Here is a 19,514-nt window from a genome sequence, read left to right as displayed (position 1 = left end):
TAATCCTTTTTTCTGATGGTGTTGGCATTGAATTAAACCGTGCTGTCGTTTCGTTCACAAAAAGTGATGTTATGAGGAGCATATTCGGTCCTCATATCATAAAAAATCTGTGCGAAAACAATAAACACGTGTGAGGCCCTCACGGCAGATCGGGGCGGTCTGACGCGAAGTGGGGACAGCGTTGTCACTGTATCGCTCTAGCCACGCTGGTCAACAGACATTCGTTTGTTCAGTTTTGTATTAAGACCGCTGTGACATCCAACCCGTGAGACAACCAAACCCGGTCTCCCCTACTATCCCGTGAGACCGAAATCTTCACTGAGAGGGTATGACGTCTCACAGCTGATCGCAAACGGCATATTGTACTATCCCGTGAGACCGAAACCCTCACTGAGAGGGAATTTCGTCTCACTACTGATCACGACAGTCATATTTTATCTCGAGAATCTGAAACTTTACTCAATATGAAGACCGTTTGACAAATGATAGGGTGCATCATAATAAGATGAACATGAGCATAAGCAATGACTAGAGTAGGGACGCGAATATTACAATTATATGAGACAAGAACGATTAATAAGTTTGTTTAATGAAAGATTAAGAATTGAAACTATTCGGTCTCTGGAAACGTACGAATAGCGAGAGGCCCGTCTTACTGCAGAGAGATTTCGTCATAGTCTTAATGTCTTGAGGTAAACAATCTACGAATTCGGTGGTGTGGTCTGACAAATATAAAAGTGGGTTTGCTTATAACCTCACAATTGATTAAAGATCATCTTCTGTATAGGCGATATTAACGTAGTATGTTCTTTTTGTAATGCTTTAAAGTGTGGTAAGGCGAGTCGGCTTTCGTTTGAAGATACACCGGAACCTTTGAAATCACTACTTTTAGAGGTAAACATACTGTTCAATTAGCGTTTAGCTACTTATGTATTCTGTGGTGCAATGTAAACTGTTATTAGACAATATTCGCTCTTATAGTAGTGCGTTTCAAATGATCCTTTGGTGCTCAATAATTATCAGAAGATCCGTTCATGCTTACTTTTAAGATACAAGGTCAAGTTTACTATTTGATAGGATCCCTTTTGCCTGAAGGCCAACCTAAGTTTGTTTAAATATATTTTGTATTCGACTACAACGAATAGTGGAATACAAGAAATCAATATTTCTCAAATTAAAACTGAACTCATTTCACAATTTTAGAACAGGTTAATTCGTATGTATGCAGTTTTAAATCGACATTAGAAGCTTTTCCTCAAGATGGTGATATCGGCACTCAGGAACTCCCTGGACGTGTTATAACGCCCAGGCCACAGTATTACAATTTTTCCTATAGTAGGGCGACGAATGTATTTTCGCATAGCAACGGAGGGGAACTCGCGGGGGGTCAAGTGACGCGGGCCACGTACCACAAACATGCTTAGTTTGTGGTATCGAGCGCGAAAGATAGTCATCGTGTTTTTAGTAAAGTTACTATGTAAACTAACGTAATTTAATACTTAGGTACATATTCTATAATGGTGTGCTCAAACTGTTAATCTACATTTAATTTAGATTATTATTTGATACTAAGTAATGTAGAATTTAAACCACATTCATTCATGTTTTCTTCAGATTTTAAGATTTTCTTATCAGAGTGTTCAATTTTATAAGAGACGACGACGAATGACGAAAAACGACCTAATCGCGGACGAAGTCGCGGGCAACAGCTAGTAATCAAATAAAAATAGTGAAAAATTTGATATTGTTGAGGGTAGTTGGTCATGTCAAAATGGTTGGTTGGACAATTTTTTAAGTTCTAGGTCTAGGCCACATGGACGTTAATTGCCAGTATCTCAGTATTCCATTTTTTAAGCCCATTCTCGCAATTACATGTTCCTTAACCTCCTTCCGTTGAATTCCCAAGCAACTTAACTTATCATATTGACAACTTTTTTAAACTAACAATAATCCTTTCTACCTTTTTTCCTATGGACAGTGCTAGTCGTCCGCTAAACGGATGAATAAAATAAAATTAGTCGTCCGATTACCGGATGAATAAAATAACTTAATCGTCCGATTACCGGATGAATAAAATAATTTAATCGTCCGATTACCGGATGAATAAAATAATTTAATCGTCCGATTATCGGATGAATAAAATAATTTAATCTTCCGATAACATCTATTTATCTATATTCACGAATATAGATATACAAATACATGGAGTGATTATATCTATTGGGGCGTGATTGGGGCTACCTTAATTAAAAAATCTGTTCAATAATTTTTTTTTTAACGTGACCCTTCTGTCATAGCCTCGTAACGCCCAGGCTATTTTTACCAAACATTGGCTTGCAGCCCAAGTACCTTTTAAAAGGTTCACATGGTGCGGACCCAGAGGTGATGAAATCTAAAAAAAGTGCCTTTTTATTTCCGTATGAGCGTGGGATTTTTTCTGCATGTAAATGTATGTCAGTGGAAGGTTTTGAGACACTAAATAACCCCAAATTCGTTATTCTTTATTTAGGCATATGGGCTTTAATGTATTACAAAACCCGATTTCGCAAAATTCGTATTTTTGATATTATTGATTAGCGGTAGACAATATAGGGTTTATTTTATATTACAAAAAACAATGAACATGAATATTTGGATTAATACATGTCTTCCAAAATTTTAATGACCAAAAACATATCTCACACTTACAATCTGAGAAAAAAATATCAATTTTTGAACAATATGATCATTATTTTCTGTACTTATTATTTTTAAAGGCTAGTTTATCACGTGTTTTAGGATTTCTATCAGAAGAAATCCACTTCCAACAGATGCCAGAAGCAAAAATTAACAAGTTTCTAAATTGGACCCAAAAACACTATACAGGGTGTCCCGTAAGTAGTGGACCAACGGGTTATGGGGAGTAGAGGGACTTATTATCTAACAAAAATACTAAAATTTATTGTCCTAAACCATAAAGTTTTTGATTTATGCTTTATTTTCAAAATTTGATAAAAATAGCATCCACGTAAGCTTAATATGAACTTTGACCATTTCTGTTTTTATTTTATTCTTATTTTTTTGTTCAAGGTTGTTAAGAATACATAAGTCTTCCTAATTAAAATGATACTCAAGCATAATTAACAACAACAACAAAATTAGACCAAAAAGTAGGTAAAATTTTACGTCTTAAAAATTTACGGACTGAAGTTTGAACAAAGCTGGTGTAAAAAAAATGAATGGTGACCCTGTGGAACTTTGTTTTAAAAACTTCTACATCTCATACAAATTACAAAAAAGTATAATTGTGTGGTATAAAGTATTTTAAAAAATGTGTAATTGGCGTACAACATTCAAATTAGAAATTATCAGGTAGTCAACTCATTAAGTTTTTCCGAGAATTATTGCCTTTATGGGCGCGCGCTGGAATTCTTTTGTATTGTTTCTGGCCAATCATAGACGATACTTGAACCCACTATTATTTTCTTTGACTTTCAACTATTTCAGTGACTTGCTTATAGCTCGGAACTACACGCGTGTTTAGCTTGAATCCGTCATTACGATATTATTCTTTGTTGAAGTGCGATTGAATTGGACACTGATTTTTCTTGTGATTTGGATATTGTTCGACTTTAGTTTTTTGAAGGAAATTGTCTAATACATACACTCCACGTATTGCTGTATTAATGGAGGGCCATTAATACAGCAATACTTGATTTTATAATATTTCAATTCTGGGTTAATGTACCTTTTTACGCCTTGTTTTCTACATTTTTCAATGGTCACACAATCTCTTTTATAGAAATAGCTGTAAGACGAATTTTGAAAATCCTCAACTCTTTTTACTAACTCGTTGTAGGTGTTAAATTTTTCATCGACTTTTAAATTATGTTCCGTTCTTCCTTCTTGAATATTTAACCTTTCTTCATCATTATTTTCTTTCGCTGCTCCAATTTCTTCGATGTCTTCAATCACATCAGGATCTAAGATTCAATTAATTATTTGAACAATATATTATTATTTAATAATTAAGATTAATAAATAATAATAATTTATACTTACCCATAGCAATTTCATTAAAATTATTTTACTAAAAATATTTCTAAATAAGTAAAAGTAATTAATTTGTAATTTATGACAGCTGTGACAGCATATTATTTTAAAATTTACGGACAGCTAGCTTTAGGCCCAGTTTCACCAAGCTCTGTTAGTTAGTTTAACACGCTGTTAACTCTTTTAACGGGACATCAATGTAAGGGAGTGTCCCACCATGACCTAATCGAGGTTTAGTTTCCTTAAGAGCCAGCGCGCACGAGCAACTTTGTCTCCGCAACTATTTTGTCTCCGCAACTATTTTGTCTCTCCCACCCATGGGCTAGTATGAAAGTGCGCGCACGTAGCGACGCAACTCCCCATACAAATTGATGGGAGAGACAAAATAGTTGCGGAGACAAAGTTGCTCGTGCGCGCTAGCTCTAACACGGCATCATATATAATTACTGGCATAGAGGCTCTTTAAATTTTTAACAAGCGATTAGAAAAAATGATTTGAGGTTTTCTTGCTGTCAAGATGGACTCTGCATACTATTTTATTTTTGAAAATGAAGATGTGTTGGATGATTTGTATAATTTGGATTATATAGTGCGACCGCGACGGCCCAGAATTTATAAAGACGTCGTCATTGTTTCGTAGAATATGATGGATGTTGATTTTAGTACAAGATTTCGTTTATCAAAACAATCGGTTTTGGAAGTATTGCAATTAATTGAAGATAAACTCGAATAACCGTCGGATCTGTAAGTAAAACTATCTCGTGAGGTAATATTTATATTTATGTGCATAAAAGGTTCCTTCCTACATACTGTATTATTTTCAATTAAACCATAATAATCCTGTGAGTCATGTCAAATCTAGTATTGAATACCAATATAGGTACTTAAAATGTAAACTTCACCACTACTCAGGTAAGGCTCAGGCCTCCTCATGATTATGAAATGTACTTATCTTAATTTTAAATTCTGTTTTAGGAATCAATCAGTTTCACCTACAGACCAACTGCTTATTGTAGTGCAGTGCAGTGATGGCTCAGTGGTGAAAAACATTGTGAGGAAACCGACATATCATAAGATAGCGTGGTGGATAATGACCTGATACCTTACCGTGTTTAAATTAAGTGAGCACTACCAATCCCATTTTCCAGCAGTGAGAACGTATATGGGCTGACGATGATGATGATCCTAATTTAATTTAAATGTGACATTGTTATAGAAATATGTAATTTTTCATGTTACTTAAATAAATAAAACTTGTGTACTTATAAAACATTTTTATTGTACCCTTAGATTGTACCTATCAACATCATTCAATAAATTCATCATCATCATCATCATCATCATCAGCCCATATACGTTCCCACTGCTGAGACACGGGCCTCCTATGAGGGTACAGGCCATAATCCACCACGCTGGCCAAGTGCGGGTTGGCGGATGACACATGTCGTCGAACTTTTTAATTCTTCGACATGTCGGTTTCCTCACGATGTTTTCCTTCACCGTTCGAGCAGTGGTGATGTTACAACATGCGCAGATAAATTGAAAAATCAATTTATTTCCTGCGCGCTCGCCTGGTCTCGAACCACGGACTTATCGATTCGAAGTCCGAGGTCTCACCACTGAGCCACCACTGCTCTAATTAAACTACCTTTAACTAACTCAATAAATTGGTTATAACAATTATAATAATAATAATAAACACACATTTATTGTCAGAATCATAAATTACTAGATACTAGGTTATTACGAACAAGAATTTACTATTAATTTACTTTCTTTTATCTTTGTCTTTATTTTTCTTGTTAATTGCTCTTCTTATATGAGATCTCTCCACTTTCCTTCGGACTCCGAATTTTTTTTCGTAATTTCAACCAGATCCAGTTTACCTTCTACTAAGTGAAATTGAACCGCGATTTTTCTTCAACATTATTGTATTTATTCAACTCAAAATAAAATTAAAATAACACAAGAAAAATCACAACAAAACAATCTCCAAATAACATCAAACATTTGTAACCATGGTAACGACCAAATCGTTTGACATATAAACCAGTAAACGTAAAAGTTACTACATGATTATTAAATTTTATACTGTATTAGAACATCTCAATTTAGTCGAATTACCAAACATGACAGTTATTATACAACTAGAACAAATAGCCCTAATGTGCGAAACTATGGAATTGTCAACTATGACATTTTGTTTCGGGCGGTTTAAAATACGAATGAATGATTCGTGAGTCGCTCAGTTAAAGGCCGATTTGATAATCGGCTCTTAGATTTCCTTCTTGGGACCTGAAGAGTTGACAACGATGTTAAAATACATGTTTATTTTGAAGCTCGATTAATAAATCTCTGATTTAGAAAATATTGGTGAAATCGGGTCTTAGTGTTAAAAGGTTATCTAGTAATCCGGTAATCGGACGACTAATAATTTATTTTATTCATCCGTTTAGCGGACGACTAGACACTTCGTTTTCCTATATCCCAAGGTTGCCTGGAAGAAATCGCTCTGAAGCGATAAGGCCGCCAAATTGTACATTTATTTTAAGTTATTATTTATGTAAATGTTATTATTGTGTGCATTGTACAATAAAGTGTTTTCTTATCTAATCTAACACCTATCCTCTATCACCAGAGCGTGATGAACGCGCACAAAGGCTGGGTGACCGGCATCTGCGGCGTGAGCACGTGGCTGGCCAGCTGCGGGCGGGACCAAGCCCTGCGGCTGTGGAGCCCTGCGCTCCGGCCGGCGGCTCCAGCGGCGCCGCTGCCGGACCTGCCGCACGCACTGGCGGCCTGTGCGACCAGCGGCGCTATATATACGGCTGGCAGGTGAGGTCACGTGTTTTTGTGGATGTTTACGGGAACTTGCTAGATGGTGGAGTGCAGGAAAAGCAAGTCTAGATCTTTACAGGAACTTTTTTGAGTGGTGTGTGAAGTCCCATGTCCCCTAGTGAGGTATGGGGCAGATAAATCTGTTTCACTGATCGATTTTCTTTAGGGACAAGTAGGTGATCAGCCTTCTGTGTCCTGTCAGACCGAGACATTTTTTTTCTTCGTCTTTTGGGTGGTGTCTTGTAGGATAAAGCATGCCCGTAATCAAAAGCGAACATGTGTGCCAATTCTTTCCTTGTTTTAACAAAACTGTTCTATAAGATACCCAGGCAAAGTAGGTCTCCTGCGGCTGCCGATGCCCACCATGCGTACTTTTTCCTACAATTGTGATTCCTTTCCAGTAATTTTATTTTTACCTAGCTCCCTTTCCTTTCCTCTTTTTGATATTTTATATTTTTAATTAACACAATATGTACTTTGATACTTAATGTCAATCTATTATAAGTCAATTGTGTTCACAGGAAAACTTCCATATCATAATTTCTTCTTAAATTTGAGTTTAAATTTAAAACTAAGACTAAGATTGATTGTTATAAATAAATTATGTCCGACAAAATAATAACAAATAAGTGTGTTGCAGCGGCGGCGAAGTGCGCGCCTGGAGAATACTTCTCGAGCCGTGAGCGACACACACACACACGCATACACAAACATACACATATACACTATATCATACACACGCACACACAGATTATACACACACAAACCTGCACGTACAGACAAGTACATATTATTTAAAAACGACTCACAATGTGTATTGTTAATATAGTTGTATTTTTTTTTCAATATATTTTAGTACTGATACTCAATAAGTATTTCATATAGCCTTAAGAATATTAGATAAAGGATACCTGTAAAAATAAACTTAAAGCGTCGTTCTTAAATAACGTGTTCCAAAACCACCATCCAGTGTGTTTCGCTAGACAAAGTATTGGCATCGAAAATATAATTCATCGTTTGGTAAGTATTGCATATTCCCAAGTAAGCTTGCGCACGCCGTCGCTGCTTCACCACTTGTCATTACTAACATGAGCTTAGCTGGTTTTTTTTTATCAAATATAGGCCTTTCCGACTCGAAGGACCAATCGTCAAGACGAAGAGAAACGTTAGACGACTACTGCTTTAGTACTAAAAACTCATTGGTTGTTTTGATACAGTACAACCACAATATACAGATACAACCAGTAGGGAAACTGTTTACAAGAATCGTAAGGGTATACTTATATCTGTCAATTGTCATAATACCCTTACGATTCTCGTGAACACGTTTGCTTGTGTGCGTGAGCCATTTCGAACGTTTGTATTTTTTTTTTATATATTAGAGTGGGCAAACGGGCTTGTGGGGCGCCTGATCGTAAGCGAGTCCACCGCCCATATTCATCTACAGGGGATTCTGCAGGTGCGTTGCCGACTTTTTGAGATGGAGGTACACTCTCTTCTTGAAGACACTCAAGTTGTAGACATTAGGAAATGTCGCTGCGGGGAGGCTATTCCATAATTTGGTAGTGCGTGGTAAAAAGGTGCGAGAAAAACGCACTGTACTCGTACGCCAAAGATCTAAGTGGTGAGCATGAAACTTTGCCTTGTGTCGGGCAGAACGATGGTGGAATTCTGCGGCAGGTATCAGTTCAAACAACTCGTCAGAACACTCTCCATTGTACAGACGATAGAAAACGCATAAAGATGCGACGTCTCGTCGTAAAGCTAGTGAATCCAGCCTATCAGTAAGTGCCCGGTTGCCGATAACTCTGACGGCTCTTCGTTGCACGCTATCGAGTAGAAGGAGTTGATATTGTGGGGCGCCGGCCCAGAGATGGGAGCAGTATTCCATATGAGGCCGTATTTGCGCTTTATAAAGTAACAAGAGATGGCCTGGCCTGAAATACTGCTTCGCTCTATTAAGGACGCCCATTTTTTTAGAAGCTATAGTAGCTTTGCCTTCCAAATGATAGCGGAACTGAACGTCATCAGATATATCGACACCGAGAATTCCGATACTAGGCTTTATTGTTAGGGGAGTGTTCTCAAATAAGGGAGCTGTGAGAAATGGGGTTTTCTTGGCTGTGAATGAACATACTTGCGTCTTGCCAGGGTTAAATTTGACAAGATTTTGTCGACCCCACTCAGGGACTTCACCAAGGAGAGCCTCAATATTGGACACAAGTATGTTTCGGTTTGCATTGACGTGTTCTCGAGAAATATTTTGGCGGCCGGAATATATAGCATCTCCAGTACTGTCATCTGCATAGCAATGAATGTTACTGATTTGTAACATGTCATTGATATGCAGTAAGAACAGTGTGGGTGAAAGGACGCAGCCTTGAGGGACGCCAGCGTTGACAGGCAGTAGTACAGACTACAGAGCTCGAACCGTCAACCAAGACCCGGATACTACGAGATGTAAGAAAGCTGGCAATCCACTTACATAATTTCTCTGGGAGTCCATAGGCTGGAAGTTTCGAGAGAAGAGCCCGATGCCACACCCGATCGAAGGCTTTTGCAACGTCCAGACTAACCGCTAAGGCCTCCCCTTTACTCTCGATTGCCGTAGCCCAACGATGGGTTAAGTAAACTAGGAGATCACCAGCTGACCGTCCATGGCGTCCGTGCTCCAGTTTATAACCTGGGTAACAAAGATATGATGTGTCGGAGGGAGGACAAATTTGTGTCTCCGTTAGGAACAATAAGGCAGGCTTTGCCGTCTCCAGGTGGTGATGGACGGGATTAAGATTAGAATGTAGGCCCCTCACATTACAAAAGTCTACAGATAGTAAAGGCGTATTCGTAGAATTACGAGCCCGTTTGCGTTTGTTGGTGTTCTTGAGCGGGATTTTGCCCTCCCCAGAGTACGCAGGGCAGCCTGAGCGCGAACGCTCAGGGAGGGATTCTCCAACAATACGAAGGTTGGTACCCTCCTGGGGTACAATACTATTTAATTCCGCTGCCATTATGTCAGTTATGAGAGAGATAAGGAAAGGATTAGCGATGGGAGTAAGGAAGGGATAGGGATGGGTAGGGAATAGGATGGGCCATTTGTATGAAGTTTCCCTACTTGTTGTATCTGTATATTGTGGTATATCTTTCAATTCTTCTCCTGTCACTCTGTTTTACAGTTTTGCTATTTGCACATGTGTTTTTTTCACCCTTAAATCAATTATTTAAAAAATATATTTCTTCATTGTGCTTTAACTATTCGTATTCTTTTTATCTTCCCTTATTTAGTTCAACATAGTTCCGTATAACGTTCTATTTTGTGAATTTTTCTCTTACAAAATGTAGGATGTGTTTATGGCAGATTTTTGTCACTAACAACTTTGTGTCTAGAGTTAGTATGGTATCAAATAGCTTGTAGTATAAAAAGATCGTGAAGCATCTATATGAATTAGCTTTCATTGTAGTGCTATCGATATTAGATATCCATTTCCTATGAGTAAATAATTAAATTCGAATTATTATGATGTAGATAATGGTTTTTAGTAGAATTGGTGTCATAATTTAGAAAACTTTGGTGTATGTACTTTAAAATATGTATATAATTAGTTATTTTATTATCTTACTACAACTTTACTCTTTGCTTCTATACTACATATCTTGTTATATACTTATTCCTCGAATAATATGTCTATGACAAAAATGTTTAATTTAAACAAACATGAACATTATCAAGTTTATAAAGGACATAAAAAACTATATATCACAGAAGAAGTTATTTATTTAAAAAAGGGTATTAAAACTGTACATAACATAAGAAGCCCTTTTATTTAAAAAAAATACTCTTATAACCAAAAATATTTATTTATATATATATATATATATATATATATATTTTGTCCGCACAGTAACGGTCGCGTCCGTTGTTGGCGTATCCGCGCGAACAGGTGACACACGCAAAGTGCGGGACCAGCCACACCCTCGCGACGCGCTTGGAGGTGACCGACATGACACCAAACAGTTTGACGAGACCCCCTACTACGTGTAGTGTACCTATACCTATACTCGTTTGAGTAAAAAGTTACTACATACTACATAGACACTGAAGTATTTTTCATTGATTATGTATGGTAGAAAGATGTAATGTCAATTTATTTTACGATAAACTAGCGAAGTTTTGTGAAACGCATTGATTCAATTTGAACTGACTGCCTAGATTTACTGAAGATTTCAATGATTTCTGAAATCCTTAGAACGTTATTCGAATTCAAAAGACTTTCTGTAAATTTCTTTTCGAATATACGAGGAATTTGCAATATACGGAATTACATTCCATATACAATGAATTAACATAATCACACTTTATCTTTTAACAATTATGAGGCTCAATTTTTACCTTTTAGTTATTATTGAAGAGTACAATATGTCTTTTATTTTGCCCCTATAATAATTTTAGACAAAAATCTAGTATGAATCCCATATAAACTCATTCAAAAATTATTTTCTATCCTTGTCTTGCATTGTATTTTGCAATGTTCTATCCTTGTCTCACAAACTTTAATGTTATTGGAAAAACTATCTCTCATAGATGTAGATGGGATCGCACAAGATTTTTGTTCTATAATATACCATTATTAAAATCTCACACATTATTGGGCAACACAAAAAATGTACTCTCTTTGGTTATTTTACAAATCATATAATCAAGTATTTACGATAATGAAAGTCGGAACATTTATGAAGACGATGCATTTAAAAATTATAATTTGTTTGAAATATACAACTTTAGGCAAACAGATTGAATTATTTTTCGTTGGATCTCATTTGTATAACGTCGTCATAAATAGTTTCGACTTTTATTTTCATGGTATAGAGGAAAGTAAAATAAGTTATAATCTTATAAAAAAAAAGGTTGTCTGTAAAGTCGGTTTACTGACGATAGTTGAACGTGACAACGTCCGATTGTGCTTCTTTGTCGCTCGTTCCGCGCTCTCGCTCGCACTTCAAGCCTTACATGGAACGCCTCAGATGAGTCAGAGCGAGGTAACGCCGCATGAGTCATGTTTTTTCGTGCGTGCAGCCGGCTTTATCGAATTATAAGACGTTGTCACGTCAAAAACATTAATTACTCGATTGATTAGTACATCAGTCAGAATCGATATTCGAAATCGAAAATTTAACAATAATTCCAAAAGTTTTCAAACTTCGGTCAATGTACCATACATTGGGACGACAATAAATCTCATTTTGCAACCTTGTCCGCAGTCCGGAACATTGTTAAAATTGCAAATAAATAATTTTTTTGCTGTATGGTCGCGAAAAAAATTCCAAAAGTTCTGCAAACTTGGGGAAGTTTTCGATATTATATTTCATATCAAGTATTAAATTTGCAACCAATCTAAGTGTACCTACGGAACATTGTTAAAATTGCAATTAAATTATTTTTTGCTGTATGGTCGTGAAAAAAATTCCAAAAGTTCTGCAAACTTGACACAGATATCGGAAATATATACCGAACGGTTGTATAAATTACATGTTTATTTATAATTATTTTTAATTCGTGGTCATTTTTTCGAGTAAGGTGGTCTCGGAATAATTACAAAAGTTTTGGAAGTTGGTTGCAAACTTCGAAAACATCTATTCTGATGCATTTACAAATTTTCAACCTCATTCAGTTTAATATAAAAAACATTAATATTCAATATTAAAAGATGTTCCGTACACTGAGATTGGTTGCAAATTTAATACGTGATATGAAATATTATATCGAAAACTTCCCCAATTTTGCAGAACTTTTGGAATTTTTTTCACGACCATACAGTAAAAAATAATTTAATTGCAGTTCCGGACTGCGGGCAAGGTTGCAAAATGAGATTTATTGTCGTCCCAATGTACCATTCACTTGACCGAAGTTTGAAGACTTTTGGAATTATTGTGAATTGATTATCTTGACTGACTGGAGTATAGCTTGTACTACAGAATGGCCTTCAATAGATAATAAGCTTAAATAAAAGTATATGGTGTAGTTGGCCTTAGCTTAGCGTTTCTAATTCCTGTGATTAGTCCCAAATTATATATAACTAGCATATAATAGGTATGAAAGAATTTAGGATTTAAAGCAATTATTATCATAATGTAAACATCAAAAAATGCTATTCTCGATATATTTTTTGTACGAAATCAACTTGTTACATTTATATGCAATGTCTAAGTTTTTTGTAATAGTAAATGATGACTGTAAAATCTAGTAAAACTGACTTGTAACCAGTCAGTTTTACGACGGATAATTCTGAAAAAAATATAAAAGGTACTCGCAAATTTTTAAATAATTAGAAATTGCATATAAATGTACTAAAGTCTAAACATACAACCTACTTATCTAAACAGTTATTTCATACATATTCATTATTATTAGTAGCGGATCATTTTTATCCTATTTTTGTATTGATTTTTTGCATTTTCAATTTTAATTATTAAATATAAATTAATTAACAATTTATAATAGCCAATGCCTACGCCAAATTTTACGCACAATACCTTCATAATTTTCCTCGTGTCAAAGATTTTATAATCATGAGAAACAAACATGAATTTTTATTACAATAAATGATATGAATTTATCTTTATATTTTATTTTTATCTTATGACTCTGAAAGCGCATATTTGGAATGAGATTGAAGACATTTTCTATCCGTAAGCAAAACTAAACTCTGTGATCAATTCTCATCAATTATTTTATACATTCCTGCGCTACGGGTAACTGTCAAATTTGTATAATTAATATATGTAATTTTAATTTAATTTTTAAGTCAATATTTCGGAATTGTAATATGAATTTATTATTTTAGTGAGTATAAGAATAATAGGCATGACGAATGATTTTGAAATCCTCTTCCATAATGTGTGTATACGTTTACTATACAAGAAAAACCCTATATTTCGGTAATATATTTAAATTTAACGAAGATTTTTCAAAAAAGCCATTTTTCAAAAAATATTTATCAACTGTGCCAAAACAGCTCGGAGGTGTCATGGCGTAAGCGTGACGTCACTCTTTAGTAAATACGTAATTATTTGTATGCATTGCGAAGAAAATTTAAAAAATATTGATTTAATATGTATTATAGAAACTAATTTCAAAGTTTATAAGTGGTGTGCAGTATTGCAGTGTGAATCCACATTAAAATAATGCTCAAAAATGTGTTAGTAATTATTTTAAGCGAGAAAATAATAAGAAATGATTGTATAAAGTTGGCGCGGAGAACCCCGAAACACGTATTCGTGAATTCGAAATTATATTTCTGTTCTGAGTCGATAAAGCATACGTGAAACAACAGAAAATAAATAAAAATGCGTATTCTCAACATATTCATAACAACAAAATACATCTGACGTGAGTTGTTTACTTAAGCGTGACGTCACGTGTGTTTTAGTCAAAATGGCCAACTGCAGAATTTCAATGTTTTATTTTATTGATAATCTCATTAATCTTAGTGTTTTTAAGATTTTTAAGTCACTATATTGAATTTATTTATTATACATTTTCCCTTAAAAACACTAATACGATCATTTATGGATACTGTCGTCATGCCTATTGTCAAATTGTAATGTTTTATCAAAATTATGGCTCTGAATTATTTTGAAATCAAATTTATTTTTAAAATAAATTGGCAACATTTTCATATATTTTTTATTGGTGTATCAAAAACAATAGATTTTTTTTCATCGAAATAAAAATATTAAAGTTTTATTTTTAACATAGGTACATAAACTCTTTTGACAAATGGTGGTGCATTGTTTTGTGTTTATTTTATTTTTCTCATAGTATTTAGTGAATGTGTTCCACGTCAGTATTATTTTTGTGTATGTTCCTTTTATGTTTGGTACAATTTAACCTTTAAATTGTTAACTATTCACCAGGCTATGCTTTTGTGTGATTTTATAGATTTTAAGTTTTAAAGATGATTTATATAATGTTATTATTTTAATCATATAAATAAACTTTACGAATTTTTAGTTGTGTTTCACAATTGCTTTGTGTCGCAATTGTGTTTAAAGAAATGTATTAAATGTGTACGCATGATTTTTAAGTAAATTTGAATGAAAAATTGAGGTGGCTTTATGCCTAGTTTTTGTTTTTCAATATTGAATCTCATTATTATTATAATCAGCATTATTACTAGTCAAATCATGTTAACAATATTTTTGTATTCATTTTCATTTTAAATTATATACTTTTTTAATCATCGAAACATTAAAATGTTATGAATGAAAAATGTGCAATAGACAATATATCGCGTATGAATTATTAGACTGGGCAATTTACAAAATTTTGTATATTTATAGAATTATGAAAATATACTATATAATTTTAGCCTTAGCAAACATAATATTGTTGGTTTTCATGTAAATTTATCATGCTACGTAAAAATATTCAATTTATAACATTAGCTTATCATAATTTTATGTTAGCTATGGGGTTATGATTTACTTCGAATTTTTATTTAGAATAATTTTGGAAAGTTTTTGAATAAAAAATATGAAATATGAAATGGCTGTTTTATTTATTCAACCTCGTTTTTACTATGTACAAAGTATTTATGTTAAACTAAAATAAAATTATGCAGACTATCTGGTACCTTTTTAAAATTTTCTCTCAATGAGCAATCATTGTACCTACATATTAAAAGCAGATGCACCACTAATGCATTAAATGCATGCTGAAAATTGGTGTACAAAATATGACCACCGCAATTTTAGGAAACTGTTGGCGCAACAAAATCGTGCGGAACGGAGCGTTGGTACTGCGTCATCGCGGCGTCACGTCGCGGCGCCGTGCGATTGGCCGCGGATGACCCTACCACTGTCCTCTACGACTTCAACTTGCCACGCAGCCGTCGAGCAGTTAACTCCTTCGCTAAAATTCACTGTCCTAACGCACTTTTGTAATTTTGAGTAATAAATTTTTATACGCGCAAAATTTACTTTCTTCTTCTTCGTCAACATTTCTGGTCCTTCGAGCCGGATCCTGGATTTTGGAGACGCAATCGGCGAGGAAGTCGCAAAATTACAGTGCAGTTTGGTAAGACGGCCAGCTAATTTATCCAACCCTTCAAACTTCATCTGAGTGATACTGTGCTTTGTAAATTCCAGAGCTTTTGGTGTTGCTTGCCTCCTCACGTGCTTTTACGCAACCGAAGAATCTGCTTCACGTGGCACGTAAGTACTTGTAGCTTTTTACTTCAGTAATTATGTCTTTATCTGAACAAAAGGAGCTTAAGGATTTGAGGAAAAAAAGGGGTTTAATTAAATGTAGATTAACTAATTTTAAAAAATACGTTTCTTCGTTTGAAAATGTTGACCTTGACACGCATCAGAGGGCAGAACTAAAACTACGTATACCAGGTGCTCAAAGTTTAATGAATGATTTCAACCAAGTACAAAGTAAAATTGAAGATCTTGTCCCGGAGTCAGAAACGGATAAACTCATAGAATCACGCGTAGAGTTTGAGAGGGAATATTATGTTGTCCTGGCGATGCTGGACTGCATGGTAAACCCAGATAGTTCCGAGGATAGATCTGTTAATAAATCCATTGACTGTTCCTTAGCGCACGACCATACGACCTGCAACAATTTTAGTAATGATTCAGTAAAATTACCGACTATTTCTGTACCTAGCTTTGACGGTTCACATGAACACTGGGTAGAATTTCGCGATACGTTTTCATCCTTAATTCATGATTCGAAATCAATACCACCAATTCAAAAATTTCATTATTTAAAGGCGAGTTTAAAAGGCGATGCTAAAATTGTAATAGAAAACGTTGAATTTTCATCCAATAATTATCTGGTTGCATGGGAGCTTTTACTAAACCGGTTTAATAACACGCGATTAATAGTGCAAAGTCACATTAAAGCAATATTTTCCCTGCAAAACGTTTCCAGAGAATCAGCTTGTCAATTGCACAATTTAATCGATACAATTTTGAAAAATTTACGTATTCTTAAAATCTTAGGAGAACCCACTGAATACTGGGACACATTAATTATTTATATCGTGGTATCAAAGTTAGATCCCACCACTGAACGTGAGTGGGAACAATTCAAGAATACTTTTTATAAAATACATAAGGACAAAATTATTAAGCTAGATGATTTATTGAAATTTATAAAAGAAAAAGCCGATTTATTAACTACACTTTCCGTAAATCACAGTAAACCTAGTATTTCGAATAATTCAAATAAATTTTCTACTTACCAAAATAAAAATTCATCATCCAAAATTCATTGTAACATAGTTTCAGATAACAAACACTCATTTAATTCTAAATCGCAATCCAATAAGTCGCGCAGCCATTACAAGTCATGTTTGCTATGTAACGAAAAGCATCAGCTATATTCATGCCAGAAGTTTCTCGACTTGTCCCCGCAACATAGGCTTAATTTAATTACGGATAAAGACTTATGCATTAATTGTATGCGTCCAGGTCATTCGGTTGGTACTTGTCTTTTTGGTCCGTGTCGAAAGTGTGAACAAAAGCACAATAGTTTACTTTGTGATGCAATTAAATTATCACCAATTAAACAAAATACAGTGACGTTAACTACGTACGAGCACCCCTCGCTTACTAATACGCATACCGTTTCAGCAGATAACGCACACAGCCTTACAATGCAACTTCAATGTACTAATCACGCACAAACCGTTATGTATACAAAGGATGACAATTCTTCGCAACAGATTGTCATATTGTCTACGGCGATAGTTGAAGTATTTAATGAATCGGGTGAGTATTATTGCGCACGCGCAGTTTTAGATAGCGGAAGCGAGCGATCTTTTATTACGCAATCTTTAGCAAATAAATTAAATTTACGAATATTACAGTCCACTCAACATATTCACGGTGTAGGTAATTCTATTACGCAATGTTCGCAATCTTGTAACATTGAAATTAAATCGCGCGACGGGAGCTTCACTGCCCGTTTTCAATGTTTGATTTTGCCCCAAATCACATCAAAATTGCCTACAACTACATTTAATTTCAATCAATTTAATGTTCCTCACAATTTATTGTTAGCTGATCCCAATTGTTACGAAAGTCAACCTATTGATTTACTGATCGGTGCTGATTTATTTTGGGAATTAATAACCGAAGGAAAAATGCGCCTTAAAAGTGGTCCTTTCCTTCAAAACACCAAATTAGGTTGGATAGTGTCAGGTTCAATTAAATCTTTTCCGTATTCTAATAATAAAAATTCAACATATATTAATTGTAATTATTCGTCATTATCCACGGAAGATGATTCACTCGATAAGTTGGTTAGGAATTTCTGGGAATTAGAAGAACTATCCGCGCCTAGCAATAAATTACAGCAATTATCTAGCGAAGATACTGCTTGTGAGAAACATTTTATTCGCACAACACGTCGACTTTCCGATGGTCGTTTCTGTGTTTCAATTCCGTTGAAACAATCACCTAAGTTATTAGGTAATACACGCGCACAAGCTGAACGTCGTTTTTACGCGTTAGAGAAACGTCTTCAGCAAAATACTAATTATAAAAAGATGTATTCTGATTTTATACAGGAATACATTCATTTAGGTCATATGAGTCTCGTCAATTCGTATGGGAATCCGCACTATTTCCTACCGCATCATGGTGTGTTTAGGGAGCATGCCACAACAACTAAATTACGCGTAGTTTTTGATGCGAGTATGAAGTCTAGTTCCGGCGTATCATTAAACGACATACAAATGATTGGACCTGCTATTCAAGGTGATTTAATTTCTATTTTATTACGTTTTCGCGAGAATAGGTATGTTGCATGCGCTGACATTGAAAAATTTTACAGGCAGTTGAATATTGCTGAAGATCAGCGTGACCTGCAGCTGATCTTGTGGCGGGATGATCCCTCAGAGCCACTGAGGGTGTACCGACTCAACACCGTGACGTACGGAACGGCATCCGCACCGTATCTAAGTTGTAGATGTTTAAAGAAATTAGCCAAACACTCGAATGTTCCGTATGTAGCCGATACTATTAATAATTGTTTTTATGTTGACGATCTCATAGTTTCATCGAATTCTATATCCGAATTAGAAAATATTTGTAAAGAAACTAGTAGTCTTTTAGATTCAGCATGTATTAAATTACGAAAATGGATTTTTAGTCATAATTTAAATTTAATTACGCCTAGCGTTAACGAATCGCAAACGCACGATCTCTGTTTACTTAATAAAACTTGTAACAATAAAACTTTAGGTATCGGATGGAATAGTCTCGATGATTATATTTATTATTTCACGCAAATTGTACAAAAGAGTGAAGTAGTGACAAAACGTATAATTTTATCGTGTGCTTCACAAATATACGATCCGCTAGGATTATTAAGTCCGGTTATTACTATCGCAAAGCATTTATTACAAAGATGTTGGTTGTTAAAATTGACGTGGGATGAATCGGTTCCTAACGAAATTTCGCAAATATGGGATAAATTTATAAATGGATTATCTTTTCTTAGTAGTTTACGAATACCGCGTCACGTTATGTGCATTGATCTATTGCGAACCGAACTACATATATTTACCGATGCTTCACAGGTCGCGTACGGAGCTTGCGCATACGCTCGTACGATCAATGCAACAGCTGAT

General features: G+C 35.0%; 2 protein-coding genes across 2 annotated transcripts in view; both read left to right on the top strand.

Moving 5' to 3' along the window:
* The window catches only part of LOC123696352 (kinesin-like protein KIF21A), a 104,839-nt gene extending 94,078 nt beyond the window's left edge, over positions 1–10,761 (top strand). The window contains exons 28-29 of the mRNA XM_045642482.1: positions 6,671–6,867; positions 7,511–10,761. Of these exons, the coding sequence (XP_045498438.1) occupies positions 6,671–6,867; positions 7,511–7,553 (240 nt within the window). The 3' untranslated portion in view covers positions 7,554–10,761. The remainder of the gene's footprint in view (positions 1–6,670; positions 6,868–7,510) is intronic.
* Positions 10,762–15,632: 4,871 nt separating this feature from the next.
* Positions 15,633–18,876, top strand: LOC123696951. Its single transcript, XM_045643349.1, has 2 exons — positions 15,633–18,639; positions 18,716–18,876. Exons 1-2 carry the CDS (start codon positions 16,113–16,115, stop codon positions 18,721–18,723), a joined length of 2,535 nt encoding a protein of 844 aa, XP_045499305.1. The 5' UTR covers positions 15,633–16,112; the 3' UTR covers positions 18,724–18,876.
* Positions 18,877–19,514: the final 638 nt, after the last annotated feature.

This window comes from Colias croceus, chromosome 1 (genome assembly GCF_905220415.1).
Source record: "Colias croceus chromosome 1, ilColCroc2.1".
NCBI lineage: Eukaryota > Metazoa > Arthropoda > Insecta > Lepidoptera > Pieridae > Colias > Colias croceus.
This window is presented reverse-complemented; position numbering and strand designations above follow the sequence as displayed.

What these genes read in the sequence shown, in the direction of transcription:
- LOC123696951 (XM_045643349.1), top strand. Translation starts at nt 16,113, where the DNA reads ATGTCTTTATCTGAACAAAAGGAGCTTAAGGATTTGAGGAAAAAAAGG.